This window comes from Bos javanicus, chromosome 12, assembly GCF_032452875.1.
Source record: "Bos javanicus breed banteng chromosome 12, ARS-OSU_banteng_1.0, whole genome shotgun sequence".
Taxonomy (NCBI): domain Eukaryota; kingdom Metazoa; phylum Chordata; class Mammalia; order Artiodactyla; family Bovidae; genus Bos; species Bos javanicus.
The window spans coordinates 11,230,584-11,248,089 of record NC_083879.1 but is presented as its reverse complement, the minus strand read 5'-3'; the positions used below and the strand labels follow the sequence as shown (position 1 = coordinate 11,248,089).

At 38.8% G+C, this 17,506-nt stretch overlaps 1 protein-coding gene across 2 annotated transcripts in view; it reads left to right on the top strand.

The window, feature by feature from the left end:
- Positions 1–10,619, top strand: part of SUGT1 (SGT1 homolog, MIS12 kinetochore complex assembly cochaperone) — a 40,780-nt gene extending 30,161 nt beyond the window's left edge. For both annotated transcript variants that reach the window (XM_061434457.1, XM_061434456.1), the window contains exons 12-13: positions 1,099–1,280; positions 10,485–10,619. In XM_061434457.1, coding sequence (XP_061290441.1) covers positions 1,099–1,280; positions 10,485–10,586 — 284 coding nt within the window. In that variant the 3' untranslated portion in view covers positions 10,587–10,619. The remainder of the gene's footprint in view (positions 1–1,098; positions 1,281–10,484) is intronic.
- Positions 10,620–17,506: the final 6,887 nt, after the last annotated feature.

Below are 17,506 nucleotides of genomic sequence, written 5' to 3'. Positions count from 1 at the left end.
ACGGCCCTTCTCTAGTTGTGGCGAGTGGGGGCTGCTCTCCAGTTGGATACGCAGGCTTCGTCTCTTGGGGCGCGCTGGCTCTAGGGTGGGCAGGCTTCAGTAGCTGAGGCGCATGGGCTCAGTAGTTGCAGCTCCCGGGCTCTAGATCCCTGGCTCAGTAATTGTGGCACACAGATTTAGTTGCTCCGTGGCATGTGGTATCTTCCTGGACCAGGGATCGAAGTGGTGTCTCCTGCATTGACAGGTGTATTCTTGACCACTGAGCCACCAAGGAAGCCCTAGAAGCTGTATTTTCTAACATTTGTTAAAGCTTTGTTTAGAGAAAGTTTGTTAATGAAGTATCTATTTAAAAGTCAATATTTTTAGAATTGTTGGTACGATCTTTGCACCTTTTCTGTAAACATCAAAGTTCTTGTATGTGGGCTTCCCTAGTGGTCCATTGAGTGATTAAGAATCTGCTTGCCAATGCAGAGTGCACAAGATTGATCCCTTATCTGGGAAGATTCCACATGCTGTGGGGCAGCTAAGCCTGTGTGCTACAACTACAGAGCCAGCACTCTGGAGCCCGTGGGTCACAACTCCTGAGCTTGTTTGCCACAACTCCTGAAGCCTGCATGCCCGGAGCCTGAGCTCAGGAACAAAAGAAGACACTGCAGTGAGAAGCCTGCACACGGCAAGAGTAGCCCCCAATCACCGCAATTAGAGAAAGCCTGCAGCGGTGAAGACCCAGCACAGTCAGAAATGAATAAAAATAAATGGGTCTTAGAAGTTCCTGTATGCTTCTCACACAGTTTCTCCTATTAGTAACATGGAGGGTTTCTTTGTTAATCTAGTTTTGCATAATGTACCAAAAGTTTACACTATGAGTTATTTTGCTTAAAAGAAATTTACAGATTTTACATTATGCTTACCGATTCAGTCTTTAGAGGTTTTAAATGTTAATTATTGATTTATATATCAGAAAGACATTTATTACAAACATGAAATCTTTAATGACTTAAACTATTTGCTGAGATGTGTACACCATGGTCACAAAGTTACGTGTGCTTGACATAATTGACAAATGTTGATTAATCACTTCTTTTTTTTACTCCATAGATGTAAAAAACCTATATCCATCATCATCTCATTATACAAGAAATTGGGATAAATTGGTCGGTGAGATCAAAGAAGAAGAAAAGAATGAAAAGTTGGAGGGAGATGCAGCTTTAAACAAATTGTTTCAGCAGATCTATTCAGATGGCTCTGATGAAGTGAAACGTGCCATGAACAAATCATTTGTAAGAACATAAACTTTAAGAAAATCTATTATAGTAGTAAATTTCAGAAATTAAAAATATAAGTAAAGAGATCAGATTGTATGTACTGTAGTTGGGAGACCATTTTAAATGGGCTTTGTCTGACCATGTCTTCTTGCTTGAAACTTAATTATCTTTCAAGAAAGTTGGGGACTTGTGGAAGAGGTGAGAAACAAATGGTGTGGTCCACATAAATTTTTTTCGTCAGGGAGTTAGAACTTAAAAGACTTGAGATCCCAAGGTTAGAGTGGGTGATAGAAGTTATTCTAGTCAGATTTATCACAGTAGCTGAGTGAGTGTCCAGTGTTTTCCATCTAGTAGCATATGTAATCTCAGTGTCAAGGATGAGGAAGATAGAAGGGAGACTTCCAGAACAGTGCTGGGCAAGTGGTCGGTGCACTTTGATTATCCACTGGTTTGTTAATAATTTCTGTTAAGAAAATTCAGGCTCTTTGCCAAGGCATGAATACCACCTGAATTAGGCCTCAGTTCTGTAGAACCATGTAGATTTTGCTTGAAGCTGTAATCATTGGACTTTCACCTGTAGCTCTGGAAGTGTCACTGTCTTCTTTTAAAGCATTTATTTTTACAGTAGAAAGTTAAAGTTAATATTTAATAATTAAAATTAATTAACATACGGGTAATAAGTGTGTTTGAGGCTTAGATATTCCATATCAAGTTACCACGTGGTAACTGATCATGACTGTGCTTTTCACTATTGCTTTACAATTTTTTTATATTAAACTTTTTACATTGAGATAATTGTAGATTCACATACAGTTGGAGAAAGTACAAGAGATGCCTTCTATCTTTTATGGATTTCCCCAGTGGAAACATCTTGCAGAATTAATATTACAGCCATGATGTTGACAGTTAAGATAGAGAACATTTCTGTTGCCGCAGGACTCCCTCATCGTTGTCATTTTATACCCATTCACACCCTTCTTTCCTACCCGTCCTTAGCCCATGGCAGCCACTAATCTGGCGAGTTTGTCAGATACGGAGTTTGCAAATATTTTCTCCCAGTCTGTAGCTTGTCATCTTCTTTTCTTTAGCAGAACTGAAGTATAATTTTGATGAAGTCCAATGTATCAATTTTTGTTTTAGGATCATGGTTTTGGTGTCAGGTTCTAAGACCTCTTTGCTTAGTTCTAGATCTCAAAGATTTTCTTCTGTGTTCCTTTTTTTTAAAAAAAAAAATTTACCTATTTGGCTGTGTGGGTTCTTAGCTGCTGATCTTTGTTGCCTCCTGCGCCATCTCGTTGCAGCACGCGGACTCTCTAACGGGTGTGCGGGCTTCAGTAGTTGCAGTGCACAGACTTAGTTGCTCTGTGGCATGTGGGATCTTAGTTCCTTGACCAGGGATCGAACCCACATCCCCTGCACTGCAAGGCAGACTTTCAACCCCTGAACCACGAGGGAAGTCCCTGCGTTCTTTGTTTTAATAAAAGTTTTTCTTACTTACTGCATCTTAGTCCATGATCCATTTTGAGTTAGTTTTTATATGAAGTATGAGATGCAGGTTAAGCTTTTTTTTTTTTTTTGACCTGTATATGTTCAGTTGCCCCAGCACCATTTGTTGAAATGGCTGTCTTTCCTTCCTTGAATTGCCTTTCATCTTTCTCAAAAATCAGTTGAGCATATTAGCATTGAGTCTGTTTCTGGGGTCCCTGTTCCATGTTCTGAGTGTCTGTTGCTCTGTTAATAACACAGTCTAACTTACTCTTGCTATTTTAAGTCTTGAAATTGGACTGATTTATTTCCCCTACTTTATTTTTCATTTTCAAAATTGTTTTGGATATTTCAGTTCCTTTGCCTTTCTATAAATTTTAGAATAGATTGTCTAATGTGGAAAAAGTCCTGTTAGGAATTACATTGAGCTGTATACCAGTTTGGAGAAATTGACATCTTTACTGTGCCGAATCTTCCAGCTTCATTTATTTAGATCTCTTATTTCTTTCATCATTGTTGTACACTTTTCAGCATTTAAATCCAGTATGTGTGATACACCAAAGTATTTGGGTCTTTCTTTGAGTGATTGTCAATGGTATTATATATTTAATTTTCTTATGCATGTGTTTGTTGCTAGTGTCTAGAAATACAGGGTTTTGTTTGTTTTTTAATGTTTATCTCGTCTTCTGTGACCTTGTTGAACTCACTGGTTCTGGGAGATTTTTTTGGTAGATCGCTTGTGATTTTCTGTGTAGACAGTCTTCAAATAGGAACAGTTTAATTTCTTCGTTTCTGATGTGTGTGCTGTTTATCTCCTTTTATTGCTATACTGATTGACTAGACCTCCCATTATTATGTTGAATAAGATTAGTGAGAGTAGACATCCATGCCTTGTTCCCCATCTTAAGGGAACAACTGTTCAATCTTTCACTGTTAAGTATGATGTTAGCTGTAGGTTTTTGTAGATGCTTATCAAGTTAAGAAAGTTTTGCTCTGTTTTTGTTTTCCTGAGACTTTCTTTTATCATGAATGGCTGTTGACTTGTGAAATGTTTTTTCTGCTTTGAATCAGTATGATTAGGTAGGTTTTTTGTTCCTTTAACCTGTTTAAGTAGTGATTTTATATGATTAATATTATTTTCTTCATGGAACCAACTTTGCACCCTTGGGATAAACCCCACTTGGTCAGTGTATAATTCTTTTTGTAGTATATTATTCAGTTCTGTTTTCAAATGTTTTAAGCATTTTTGTATCTGTGTTTATGAGGGATATTGGTCTGTAGTGTTCCTTTTTTTGGTGCCATTCTTTTCTGGTTTGGTATCAGGGTAATATGGGTAATACCTCATAGAATGAATAGGAAAGTGCTCAGTCCTCTTTTTTGAGGGGAATGGATTTGTAGAATGAGTGATAATTTGTCTTTAAAGATTCTTTAAACCAATGAAGCCATCTAGGCCTTGATACTTCTTTTTTGGGGAGGTTTTAAATTATGAATCTCATTATCCTGATAGCTTATAGGACTGTTCAAGTTAACTGTTTCACATTCAGTGACTTGTGGTAGTTTGTTTTTGAGGGATTGGTCTGTTTTGTTTAAGTTGTTAGTATGATTTCCTTCTTAGCCTTTTGATGTCTGCGGGGTCTGTGCTGCTGCTGCTAAGTCGCTTCAGTCGTGTCCGACTCTGTGCGACCCCATAGACGACAGCCCACCAGGCTCCGCCGTCCCTGGGATTCTCCAGGCAAGAACACTGGAGTGGGTTGCCATTTCCTTCTCCAATGCATGAAAGTGAAAAGTGAAAGGGAAGTCGCTCAGTCGTGTCTGACTCTTAGCGACCCCATGGACTGCAGCCTACTAGGCTCCTCCATCCATGGGATTTTCCAGACAAGAGTACTGGAGTGGGATGCCATTGCCTTCTCCGGCATGGTCTGTAGTGATAACCCATTTCATTCCTGTGATAGTAATTTGTATTTTTTCTCTCTTTTGTCTTTGTCTTGTTAGGGTTTGTCAGTTTTACTGACTTCACCCTCTTTTTTCTTGGTTCCCCCAAAGAATCAGCTTTTCTGTTGATCTTAAATTTTTCCTGTTTTTTATTCTAAATTTCATTTATTTCTGCTTTTAACTATTTTCTTCCTTATGCTTCAGTTCAGTTCAGTCGCTCAGTCGTGTCCGACTCTTTGCGACCCCATAAATCGCAGCACGCCAGGCCTCCCTGTCCATCACCAGGTCCTGGAGTTCACTCAGACTCACGTCCATCGAGTCAGTGATGCCATCCAGCCATCTCATCCTCTGTCGTCCCCTTCTCCTCCTGCCCTGAATCCCTCCCAGCATCAGAGTCTTTTCCAGTAAGTCAGCTCTTTGCATGAGGTGGCCAAAGTACTGGAGTTTCAGCTTTAGCATCATTCCTTCCAAAGAACGCCCAGGGCTGATCTTCAGAATGGACTGGTTGGATCTCCTTGCAGTCCAAGGATTTGGGTTTATTTTGCTATTCCTTTTTTTAATAGGTTCTTCAGATGTGTGCTTAGATTATTGATTCAACTCTTTAATTTCTGTTTTCTATTATATGTGCTTATGCTCTATGTTTCCCTCTCAGGAATTTTAACTGTCTCCTACAAATTTTTATTTTATATTTTCATTTTTATTCAGTTCAATATATATTTTTATTTCACTTGAGACTTCTTATTTTAAGTATATGTTCCACTTGAAAAGAATGTATATTCTGCTCTTGTTGAATGGAGTGTTCTGTAGATGTCAGTTAAATCCTGTTGATTGATAATCTTACTGAATTTTTAAAAAATATTCTGAGTGGATTTTCTGTCTTACTGTTCTGTTCATTGTTGACAGAGGGTCTTCAGCTACAATCATGGATTTATTGATTTCATATTTAGGTTTTGTGAATTTTTGTTTCACATATTTTGCAGCTCTGTTTAGTTCATATGTGTTTAGGATTGTTACATTTTCATGGTGGATTGCTTTTTTATCATTATACAATGTCATTCTCTAGCTCTGGTAATTTTTTTGCTAATATTAATATAGCTGATTATATCTTTTGTTTAATTTTTGCATGATATATCTTGTTCCATCCTTTTATTTTCAGTCTGCCTAAGTCATACTTTTTTAAATTTTAGTTTTTAAAAATTTTATTGGAGTGTAGTTGATTTACAGTGTTGTATTAATTTCAGGTTTACAAAGTGATTCAGTTATATATACACACACACATATATTCATTCTTTTTCAGATTCCTAAGTCATATTTAAAGTATCTTTTGGACAGCATGTATTCATGTCATGTTTTTGTTTAATTTACTCTGATGCTACTGCTGCTAAGTTGCTTCAGTCGTGTCCCACTCCGCGACCCCATGGACAGCAGCCCACCAGGCTCCTCTGTCCACGGAATTCTCTAGGCAAGAATACTGCAGTGGGTTGCCATTTCCTTCTCCTAATTTACTCTACCAGGCTCTTTTAATTGATGCATTCGGACCACTTACATTTAATTATTGATACATTAGGACTTATGTCTGGCAAGGAAGTTTTCTCTTTGTTCTATATTTCTGGTTTTGTTTTTCCTGTTTTCCTGTGATTACATGAACATTTTTTAGAATTTCATCTTGATTTATCTAGTATTTTTTGGTGTATTTCTTTGTGTAGCATTTTTACTGGTAGCTCTAGGTTTTATATTAGCTATATTATACTTAACTTCTCTTAGTCTACTGATACCATTTTTTGAAACCGAGTGACATTTAGAAATGTTACCTCTTTATGTACTTTTACCTTTTCTCATTTATAATTTCTTAAATATTTCTTGTGTGTACATTTAGAAATCACATCATAAAGTGTAGTAATTCAGAAAACCTAAAAGAGGAAAAGCAATTTCTCCTGTATTTCTCTGTCTTGTGGCCTTTCTTTATTCCTTACTGTGTTTCAGGGTTCCAGTTTCTACTGTTTCTTTTCTGTCTAGAGAGGTTCCTTAAGGCATTCTTTCAGAGTAGATCTGTCTATGACAAATTCTCTGTATTGGCAAGGATTTCTTTGGGTTTATACTGATTGGGATTTGCTCAGTTTCTTGCAACCACATATTTATGTTTTTTGCCACTTGTAGGATATTTTCATTCATTGTATCATTGAGTACCTTTTCAAACCTGCCTTCTTTGTTTTTTTCTTCCTGGAACCTGATGACACAAATATTGGATAGTTTGTTATAGTACTACATATTCCTGAGACTCTTCATTTTATCTCTCTTCTCTCTGTCATTCAAATTTATATAGGTTCGTTTTCCAGTTCACTGATTGTTTATTTTCTCTATTCTGCTCTTGAGCCTGTTCACCGATCTTTTTATTTCAAGTGTATTTTTCAATTCTAAAACTTCTATTTGGTTCTTCTTTATATCTTTCTTTACTGAGGTTTCTATTTCTTTTATTTGTTTCAAGCTAGTTCATAATTCTTGTTGAAACATTTTTACCCTGACTGCTTTAAAAGTATGTCAGATAATTTTAACTTCTCTGTCATCTCTGTGTTAGCATCTATTGGTTGTCTTCTCTTATTAAACATATAGTCTGAAATCTTTCTGGTTCTTGGTGTTTTTCATCAGTGCCAAGTGGTACCTAATTGAAACCTGGACATTTTCATGTTATGAAACTGTAGATCTTATTTAAACCTTCCTTCTGAAGTAGCTTTCTCTGATAACCACTCTGGCAAAAGAAGGGAAGTCACTGTTTCACTATAGCCAGGTGGCGGTAGAAATCCACGTATCCCACTCTGCCTCTGTAGACCCCCCAGGGCCACTCCTTGTTACTGCTGGGCATAGGCAGCTGTTCAACTGCCCAGGTGGTTTCCACTGGGCCCGGTCAACAGAGGAGGCCAGTTCATGGTACCATAGCATGGATCGAAGTCTAGGCTGTTCACGGCGCTGGTCTGGGTGGAGATGGACCACAGTCTTCACTGTGGTCTTGACTGGAGTGATTACTGTCTAAAAGATTTCTGTTTTCCTATTGGTCTTCATCCTTTGGCTAGAGAAAGCAGCCTTTTGTTGGGTTTTTTTGGTCACACCCTTTGGCATTTCCAGCTTCTGCAGTTCCAACTCTTGAAAAAATGAGGCAAAAGAAAGCCCAAAGAACTCACCACCATGTTGTTCCTTTGGTCCCAGGGTCTCTAGCTGATTTGTCCTCTTATAGTTGTTATTTAAATGACATACAATGTTTTTAGTTGTACTTAGTGGAAAGAATAGGAAAAAGTATATTAATGCCTCCATAAGGAGAAAGCAGCCCCCCCCCCACCATCCTGCTCCCCCCCCCCCCCCCCCCCACACACACACACTCTGCAGTTTGTGGGATCTTAGTTTCCTAGCAAGGGATCAAACCTATGCCCCCTCTAGTGGAAGCATGGAGTCCTAACCACTGGGCCCGCAGGTAATTCCCAGAAATTAGTTTAAATACTGACTTTTTAAGAGCTTGCTAGACAAAATAGTGTGTAAAGTTTCAAAGATACGGAATCTGTGTCCGTTTTCATATAGAAACTTTGCTAATTGTAATTGAACTATACACACACATAAATAAGCCCTCTGGCAACATTGATCTGGAACATAGCAAGGACTTGGCTTCTGTCCTTGTGGGAATACCAGCATACGTTGGAGAACTGTGGATTTAATTCTAGACTGCCATTTTAAAGCAAATCTTGCAATAAAGTGAGTCATACTGTTTGGTTTTCTAGTTTGTATGAAAGTTACATTTACACTATGCTGTAGTCTGTTGAGTATGTAATAACATGTCTAAAAAACAGTGTAGGTACCTTAATTTAAAAATACTTTATTGCTAAAATATGCTAACTTTATCATCTGAGTCTTCAGCAAGTCGTAGTTTTTTGTAGGAGTAATGTCAGAGATCACTGGTCACAGATTCTCAGAACAAATATAATAACAATGAAAAGTTAGAAATAGAAGAGACTTAGCAGAATGTGACAGAAACATGGAGTGAGCACACACTGTTGGAAAAGTGACTTAGCAGCTCACTTGATGCAGGGTTGCCACAAACCTTCAAGTTGTAAAAAAATGCAGTACCTATAAAGTGCAGTAAAGGGAGGCACAATAAAATAAGGTCTGCCTGTACAGAGAAGCAACTGTGTCTCATCTGTAATCTCTCAGTCTAATTGGGCAAGAAGACCAAGTGTACAGAATAAATCAGGGGAGTGCTCAGATGCACTGCAGTCCATGAGAAGAAAGGGGAAGATAAATGTCATCAGCAAACATGATCAGGTTATAAATTAAATCTGCTGTTTTCAGTTCTGTTAGGAGTAATTTATTATATAGACTTGTCCCATTTTATGCAGTATTTTATTTGAAGCCTACTATGTGCCAGGCTACTGCATTTAAGTACTGGTAAATATGTATGGTGTGTATGGTAAAGTGTTGATCTAGCATTTGAGTATTGGTAATATATATGGTAAAAATATGTATGCTAAAGTATTGATCTAGCATGGAAGTATTGGTAAAATATGCTCCTTGCCTTTTAGAAACTCTCAGCTTTAGTTTGAAGCTAGGGGTGGAAAGCAGGTATAAGAAAGCAGATCTTTACAATTTTAACAGAGCAGTGTCATCCAATTTATATTAATGGTAATGTTGCTCACCCAGTAGACAAATCTTATGAGAGAAAGTAGCTAGGATCCTAAATAGGGTCAAAGGAGGCCACAGAGAGACGGTGCCATATCAGACTTGGAGGATGACATGTCATGCATCTCTCTCCATGGGAGAAGAGCATCCCATGCGGAGGAACCCAGGGGAAGGAGCTTGGCAGAGAGTGTGGGGCATTGGCATTGTTTTGAGGCTCCAGTGTAGTGGTAGCATGTACAACTATACATTCACCAATAACACAAGTTGGTTATTTTTAAATGTTTAGGTTTTTAACAACTTACTTGCTGTGATCTAAGTCAGTGATTTTTTTTTTATTGCAGTAAGATTACAAATGGTAGTGGTGTTTAGTCACTAAGTCATGTCCAACTCTTTTGTGACCCCATACGCTGTAGCCCACCAGGCTCCTCTGTCCATGGGATTTCCCGGGCAAGAATGCTGAAATGAATTGCCATTTCCTCCTCCAGGGGATCTTCCTGACCCAGGGATTGAACCTGCATCTCCTGCATCGGCAGGCAGGTTCTTTACCACTGAGCCCCCTGAGAAGCCCCAAGATAACAGTATCTAGAGCTTTATTTTTTTAATATATTTATGAATAGGATTGTTGGTAGCTGTTATATTCAGTGGGTAGTAAATAGATGGCAGATTCTTTCCTGAGACGCTATATCTGTATATGTATGTACCTTGATTCAAAAATAATTCCAGTGTACACTTGCATGTATTTGGCATAGAACATTAAGAGACTCCTAGAGTTCTGTCCAACCAGAAAGTTTACCTTGCAAAATCTTTATTAAGCCCTGCAAAAGAGATTATATCATCATTTTCCTTGGGAGCCAGTTTCATCTGAAGGTAGTTTTTCCATACGTATCTCTGTGCTGATCAGCAAGGAGACATGGTGTTTTATATGGCAGTGTCTGTGGACATGGTCCTCCTACGTAACTAGAGTTTCCTTTTCAGGTTTTTACAAAGTATAGTAACTTACCTGGAAAGCCTAACGTTAAAATATTGTGTGTGTTGAGCCAAACATAGCTTGTGTTTGGTGCTCTGTGCTTGGAACATTTTTTGAAAAATAATTGTTTGGATTATATGGTCCAAGAATTAATCTATTTTTATTTCTTATTGCAGATGGAGTCTGGTGGTACAGTTTTGAGTACCAACTGGTCTGATGTAGGTAAAAGAAAAGTTGAAATCAATCCTCCTGATGATATGGAATGGAAAAAGTACTAAATAAATTTGTTTTCACTGTATTGCATATATTCACCTAACGCCCATTGTGTATTAATATTGCATTCTTGAATTTTGAACACTGAGTACATCTTTTCAAAGATTATACCTCTTGACCTCTTTGTGCTTTAGAAATTATTTTCCTTCAAGTGTTCTAAAAGTCTAATGAAGATCATATTTTATCACTTTTGTCCTTAAGGATTTCAGATATGCTAAAATGGAATGAAGTATCATTTGCTACTAGACAGATTATTTCTGCCTAGTAGTGGGAGTGGAGAAATCATTAATGGTTGTATCTTGGGTAATTGCCTTATTTTTGATGCAGTATTCTATTAATAATTTATGAGACCTGGCAACTTTGGGTGAGCATAGATTTCTCAATTTCAGTGTTAGATCATTTGCTTTTAAAAACTGCTTTTGAATGGAGTTGTAAATACAATTTTTCTATGAAAAAGTTTGGTTTATTTACCTTTTTCTTAAGTTTTTAATGAAAACTTTGAAAAATTATTTATCACAAGGAATTCCCATTTGATTATTTTTATGAGAAATATTTGTAATTGCACTGAGAATTTTGGTCCTTACCTGTCAAATTCCTGTGTAAAACATTGACACCCGAGTTTTCTATTCTGTAAATTAACTATTCTGAAGTCTAATCTGTAAAGCTGGGTCACACAGTGATTTAGAAGAGCCCAGCTCCACTTCTTGCTGCTTTTGCCACAGCAGGATTCCTGAAATTACAGCACTGGTGGCTTGATTTGGTTTTTGTGTTTTTTGTCTTTATTAGAAAATCTCTCTTCTCACAGTCCCATGATTACTTGTGGTGGTTTAGGGCAGCTGTTGAGAGGGTAAATTAATATGTATATATTTAGTATGTATTCTGTTTCTAGAATAAATAGATACCATGGGAATACAAAAACCAAAAGACATGATCATTAACTTCAAAGACTTTATAATATAGCAGAGAGAGAAAATTAACATTCATGAAGGAATTATGGAATGGTTGAATGGTGAACTTACTATAAATAGAGGTTTCAGATAGAAAAAGTGTTCTATGATTAAAATTCTTGGCAGTCTAAGCTGTTGCAAAGCAGAGGCCACGGATGACCGTAGGCCTGATCGGCTTTCCTGTTGTAGTTTCGGAGCCATAGTGCCCTCGAGGTTGGCGTCTGTTAGGTCTTACTGACGTTTTGTGGCAGAGCAGTACCATGTACTTGGAGAAGGAAATGGCAGCCCACTCCAGTGTTCTTGCCTGGAGAATCCCAGGGACGGGGGAGCCTGGTGGGCTGCCGTCTATGGGGTCGCCCAGAGTTGGACACGACTGAAGCAGCAGCAGCAGTACCATGTGCCCTCACAGCAGAGGATGGTGTAAATGGGAGGCAGATCGGCCATCATGTCCAAAGAGTGGGGACTCAGCCTTTTGATTTGGATCACTCGGCGTGATGTGTAGGAGAGTTCTTGAGGAAGGAGTTGGGGTGATACTGACCACGTCTCGGCCTGTTGTCACTGCTTGTTTATGCATGCCGCAGTTTTCACTTATCCTTCTGCCCCTTCGAGTTATATGGGCTACTTTTTTTTTTGTTCTTGAACACTGAAAGAAGGCAAAATGAAGTTGCATGTCTGAATTTCTAAGATTTTCTGCTTGGGAAACAAGGCAGTGATGATGTTTTCTCAGTACCGTTAGTCCTCGGGGGCTCTCGTTACAGAATTAGTAAGTCAGAGGCCTGCAGCACCACCCCAGAGACAAGACTCCTGGCTCCAGCAAGTCCCTGCCACCCATTAGCTCTAAAATCCTTAACAGGCTGACAGCCTTCCTGTGTCTTAGGTCCTTTATCTGTAAATAGTCTAGAGGGTCTTAAAGTTTAATTAAAAGTCCATGATTCTAAATACAGAAGCATTTTTTCCTCTTGAAAGCAGCTTCTTTTTTAGGAATGACACTGTTATAACAGAAGTCAGGTTTTTGAAAAGGTTCTAGTACTATTAATAGTTTTGCTTGCATTTTAAAGGATGTATTATCTAAAGTTTGTTTATCTGTTGCCTAACGATGTGGGATTCAGGATTTTGCTGTGCCACATGGCGTTCCTAATATACATGACTATGCTACACAATGTCTAGTCTAAATAGGGTAGGTTTATGGGTGAAGAAGGGAATTTTAAGAAGTGGTTTGGATGGCTTGCCTTAAAGTAACACGCTAAAGTACTACTTCTCTTTTACCATTCTGTGCAATGAAACTTTATGACTCCAAAAAGTTTAAAAACTTAATCTTGAGCCTCTTAACTTATTGTCTACTATCTCAGCTTGGGTATTAATTAGTCCCACTTTCTTTCTAGGCTCCCATTTTCTTCCTCCCTGCCTGCTCCCTCCCCTCCTCTACCCCTTCCCCCTCCCCTGCTCTCCCCTTCCCTTTCCCCTGGGTCATGGCAGTACCATGGAGTACTGGAGTCCTAACCACTAAGCCACCGGGAAACTCCAACACTCCCATTTTCAGTTCTCAGACCTTCATTCCTGCCCTAGTTATCCTTTTGTTTCTTCAGAACTTACGTTTTTCCCCTCTTAGCGTTTGTTTTCTTTTTTGATGTTTAGTCTTGGAATACGTTTTTTTCCTTAGATTCTTTATCTCTTCTGTGTGTGTGTGTGTGTGTGTGTGTGGCTTCAGTCGTGTCTGAATTTTTGTGACCCTGTGGGCTATAGCCCACCAGGCTCCTCTGTCCATGGGATTCTCCAGGTTGCCAATCCCTTCTCCAAGGGATCTTCCCGACCCAGGGATTGAGCCCGCATCTCTTGCATGGCAGGCAAGTTCTGTGCCACTAGCACCACCTGGGAAGCCTGTCTCTTTTCCTATGTCTGTAATTATTTGCACTTCGATGGCTTCCCAGAATTTTACTGTCTCCAAAGAATCTTGAACGGGATAATCTGCTGCTTTAAGTTTTGCTATAACATAGTCTCTTTAGTGGCTACCCCAACAGGTTTGAAACACCCGGGTCAGTTTTGGTAATTTGCTGTCATGTGTCCTAACCATTCAGAGTTAATAGCTAGCAAGTTCAGTCTTTAACAAAGGCAGTGAGTGGCTGCTTTAATAACCTGGTTTCTCTATCTTTATTTGGAGTGAAGAAAAAGATAGGTTTGTACTAATAACTTATAGTTTCCCCTGACCCCAGCATTTTCATTCCTTTGATTTGTGGTGTTCACTAACTGCAAAACATCGATTCATCATTGCTGTTGTCTCCCTGAGTTTGGAAAAACTTGTATGTTCTTAGCAGGTTAACTGTATAGGATAAGGAAGAAAATAATTGACCTGTCCTAAATAGATTGTTTAGATAAATTTCAAGTGAACATTTAAAATGAAGTTATGTCACTATGCTATTATGAATAGTTTAGATAGACATTTTAAATCAGTACTGAAATATTTTTTGGCTCTCCTTTCCTAGTTTACCTTTCTCTCCTTCCCCACTCATCTACATGTCAGATTAGGTCATTGATCTGAGAGATACATCATTGACCCAGAGCAGCATTGCCTATTAAATGACCCTCTGATCTGCCCAGCGAACTTTCATTTTATGGAGACCTTTGTTATCCAAATTAGAGTGCGTGTTTCTGACTTGTCGCTATTACCAACATTTCCAAAAACAGGTGAACATTTCTGGGTGTTTTGTGTGTGTTTTTGTTTGTTTACCCAAGCTGCTTTTTTTTGTACCAGCTAGCTATAAAAAGTTTACCTTTACACTCTTGCCTGCTATTTTAGCCCCATAGAGTTATAGGTATCTTGCTGACCGCATCCTCCATCCAAAAAAATAATATATATATGTATATATCCATTATCTCTGCATTGGAGGAAGCAAGGGGGAGGAAATGTAAAAGCTAAAAGGACAAAATAGTGGTTTCTGGGCCAGGAGGGTCCGTGCAGTGTTTATCTTTGGCTGCACCGTATGCTTGTGGGATCGTAAGTGCCCCTGAAAGCAGGGATCAAACCAGTTCCCCCTCAAATGGAAGTATGGCGTCTTAGCCTCCAGAATAGCAGGGAAAACCCCATGTGTAGCTCTAGATGAGAGGGGTTTGTCAGCACTGATCCAGTTTCTTTTGTCTCCAACAGTGCATATTCTCTTGTAAAATCATCTTAGACATACCACAAGATTTTACTTTGGAAACACTCGGGAACTTGTGGGTAAATTGGAAATAGTGATTGACTCAAAAGGGTAACTACTGGGGGCTACACTTCCGATTTGCTTCTGAAATGAATTTAACTCTTAGCCTCTCTTCCTCCCTCAGTAAACTTATCCCCCCAAATCAGCTAAAATCATACACATTGCTAACCCGTGAGGGCAGTAGCAGTGGTAGCTGTTCGGTACTAGGGCTGTTATGGGCCGGGTGTGTTCTGTCTGTACTGCCTTGTTACAGCCTTGTGAAGTAGTGATGCCATCCTGTCAGATCAGGGAAACCAGGCCCAAGTGAAGTTCTTTGCCTAGTTCACGCCGCTGATAACGGTGGAGCTGGAATTGGAGCAGAGTGCGGCCCATCAGACTTCAGTTCCCATGCTTTTTACAACTGAATGAATTGGGTGACTGAGTGATTTTTATTAATGAATCAAGTGTCTGATAGTGAAGCAGAGAATGTGCAAGTTGAAGTTTTAAATTCTTATACATGGGCTAGGAAGTACATTTCTTAAAGATCAGAGTATTGTCATCAGTTTCTTGAGTAGGAAAAGTTACTAGGAGTCTAGATCTCTTGCCCTTTGAGGAGGTAATTACAAGCAAGTGGTCCTGACTTGTGTGAAAGATTTTTATTTTCTCAGATGCAGATAATTACAGAGAAACAAGATACGCTTACAGCTGTACAGTTGAAAGAAGACGAGCACATTATTCCTGACATACTCTTGTTCATTAAACTTGGGAGCTCACGCTAGTTTTCCTTGTTCAAATGCTAAAATTGTCTTAAGGTTTTTCTCCTACCTAGTTACACGTATTAGAATCAGTGAATCCCTGATTTTTTCAGTAAAATTGAAATGATTCAGATTTAGTCCATTTGTTCCAATCATGTTAGCATTTTACATAAGTTCTCAATTTTGGCTTGTCTGGAATCTTCCAAATGTTACCTTTGCTGTGCTTTTGAATTTGATTTTTTTAACTCTTAGGTATGCATTGAGACTTCTCATACATATCTCATTGACTTTATTTTCTCTTACAAGGTTCAGTTATAAAAAAGATGTTTCAAAAACAGTATTGTTGGCCCCAAAATAATTTTTTTATATTAAGTTTAATAAGTATAAAATAGCCACCAAATAAGTAACCCATCAAAGTAAATATTGACACCTGTTATTTATGGTTAAGTAAATTTAGGTTTTCTTCTGTTAAGACTTCAAGGCTGGTATGTTTTTAGTAAAATGTTCATGAGTGTGAAACCCCTCACATCTGCCGTTTCTGCAACAGCAGCTCCCCGACGGCTGCTGAAGTTGTGATGTTCAGTAGAAGGAAGCTTGAGCTGTCTGCTGAGTGGGGGCCAGCTCCCCGCCTTCCCCACTCCCGTGTGTTTCACCTGAGGGGCGGGAATCAGCAGTCAGCTTCCAAATCTGAGATCCCCAAATCTGCTGTGTTTGTTGATCTTTTGTCACTTGTCAACAGCCCCTTCTCAAATTCCTCTTCAGTAAGTTTGCCTTTTTAAAACTTTTTTGAGAGCCTTGTGTCATTCAGAAGTTCCTCCATGACTTCAAGGAGGAAAATAGGAATAAAATAGTCTTCAGTGCTTATAGATGGGCATTTGCAACTATACTGCTCCACAGTACAAGCTGTGAGCGCTCTAAACAACAGTAAACGATTACACGTGCTGTGTGCTCGATGCTCCGTTAAGTGCAGTAAGTGGCAGTGCTGCATAGTGGTTAAACGCGTGGACTCTGAAGACCGCCTGCTTGAGATCAGTCCTGGCTACACTGCTTACCAGCTGTGTGACAGCGGGCCAGTGCTTAATGTCTCTGCGCCCCAGTCTTCCTGTTGATGAAACTGGGCTAATACCCACCTCGTGGGCTTTGATGGGTGGAAGGCATTAATTCTACAACTATTTATCTTAATCCGGATGGTTCTAAAAACTAAACTTGTGTGTGTGTGAGTCAGTGGTTAAAAATAAAATCTAAACTTAAAATATGAATAGTCATATATTTTGCTGCAGAAATATTCATTTGTTCACAGAATGCTAATGCTACTGCAGATCCTGCTGAGGTTATTATAGAATACATAATATATCTATATGACATTCTAAAACTTCTGAATTCACAAACACATCTGGCCCCAAAGTATTTGAATCGGGTTATATGTACTTATATATGTAAAGTGCAGAGAGCGGTTGCTTAATGTTGTGGATAACACCAACATGCTTTTAGGCTGAGAGGTTTAAATACTATAGAAAGCCTTTCTAAGTTCGGTCCTTCAAGATTCAGGGTTCTGTCTGAAGAACGTATATCAGCTAGTTAAAAATAATGTGTAATTTAAAAATTTTTTAGCAAGAGCATAAAAGCTGATGGAAAAACTTTTATTTTGAATCAGTAGTTATTTTAATTTACTTAAGCAGAGCTTAAATATGCACGTGTTGTCAGCACTACTTTAAAAAGAATCATGAAGTGTGGCCAGAATATACAGACTGTGTGTAGACTGTTAAGGGACTTCCTTTCAGAAGTTCTTTGATTTTAATTCCATTTTAATTTAACTCTCAAGACAGAAGAAAACTATTAGGGCTTATAAAAGCAAGTTGGAAGATCTCAGCACTTGGAGCCCACCACATTCTGTCCTGTTATTTCCATCCATGTACAGAGGCTGACAGTTGCTTTTTGCAAGAGTTAGTTCATTGGTCTGTTCCCTCTCTCCCCTGCTCCCTGCCCCTCAGACGGTCAGTGGGGAGCAGGATGTCTGTGCAGTACCTTGTATATACACTGCATACGCAAC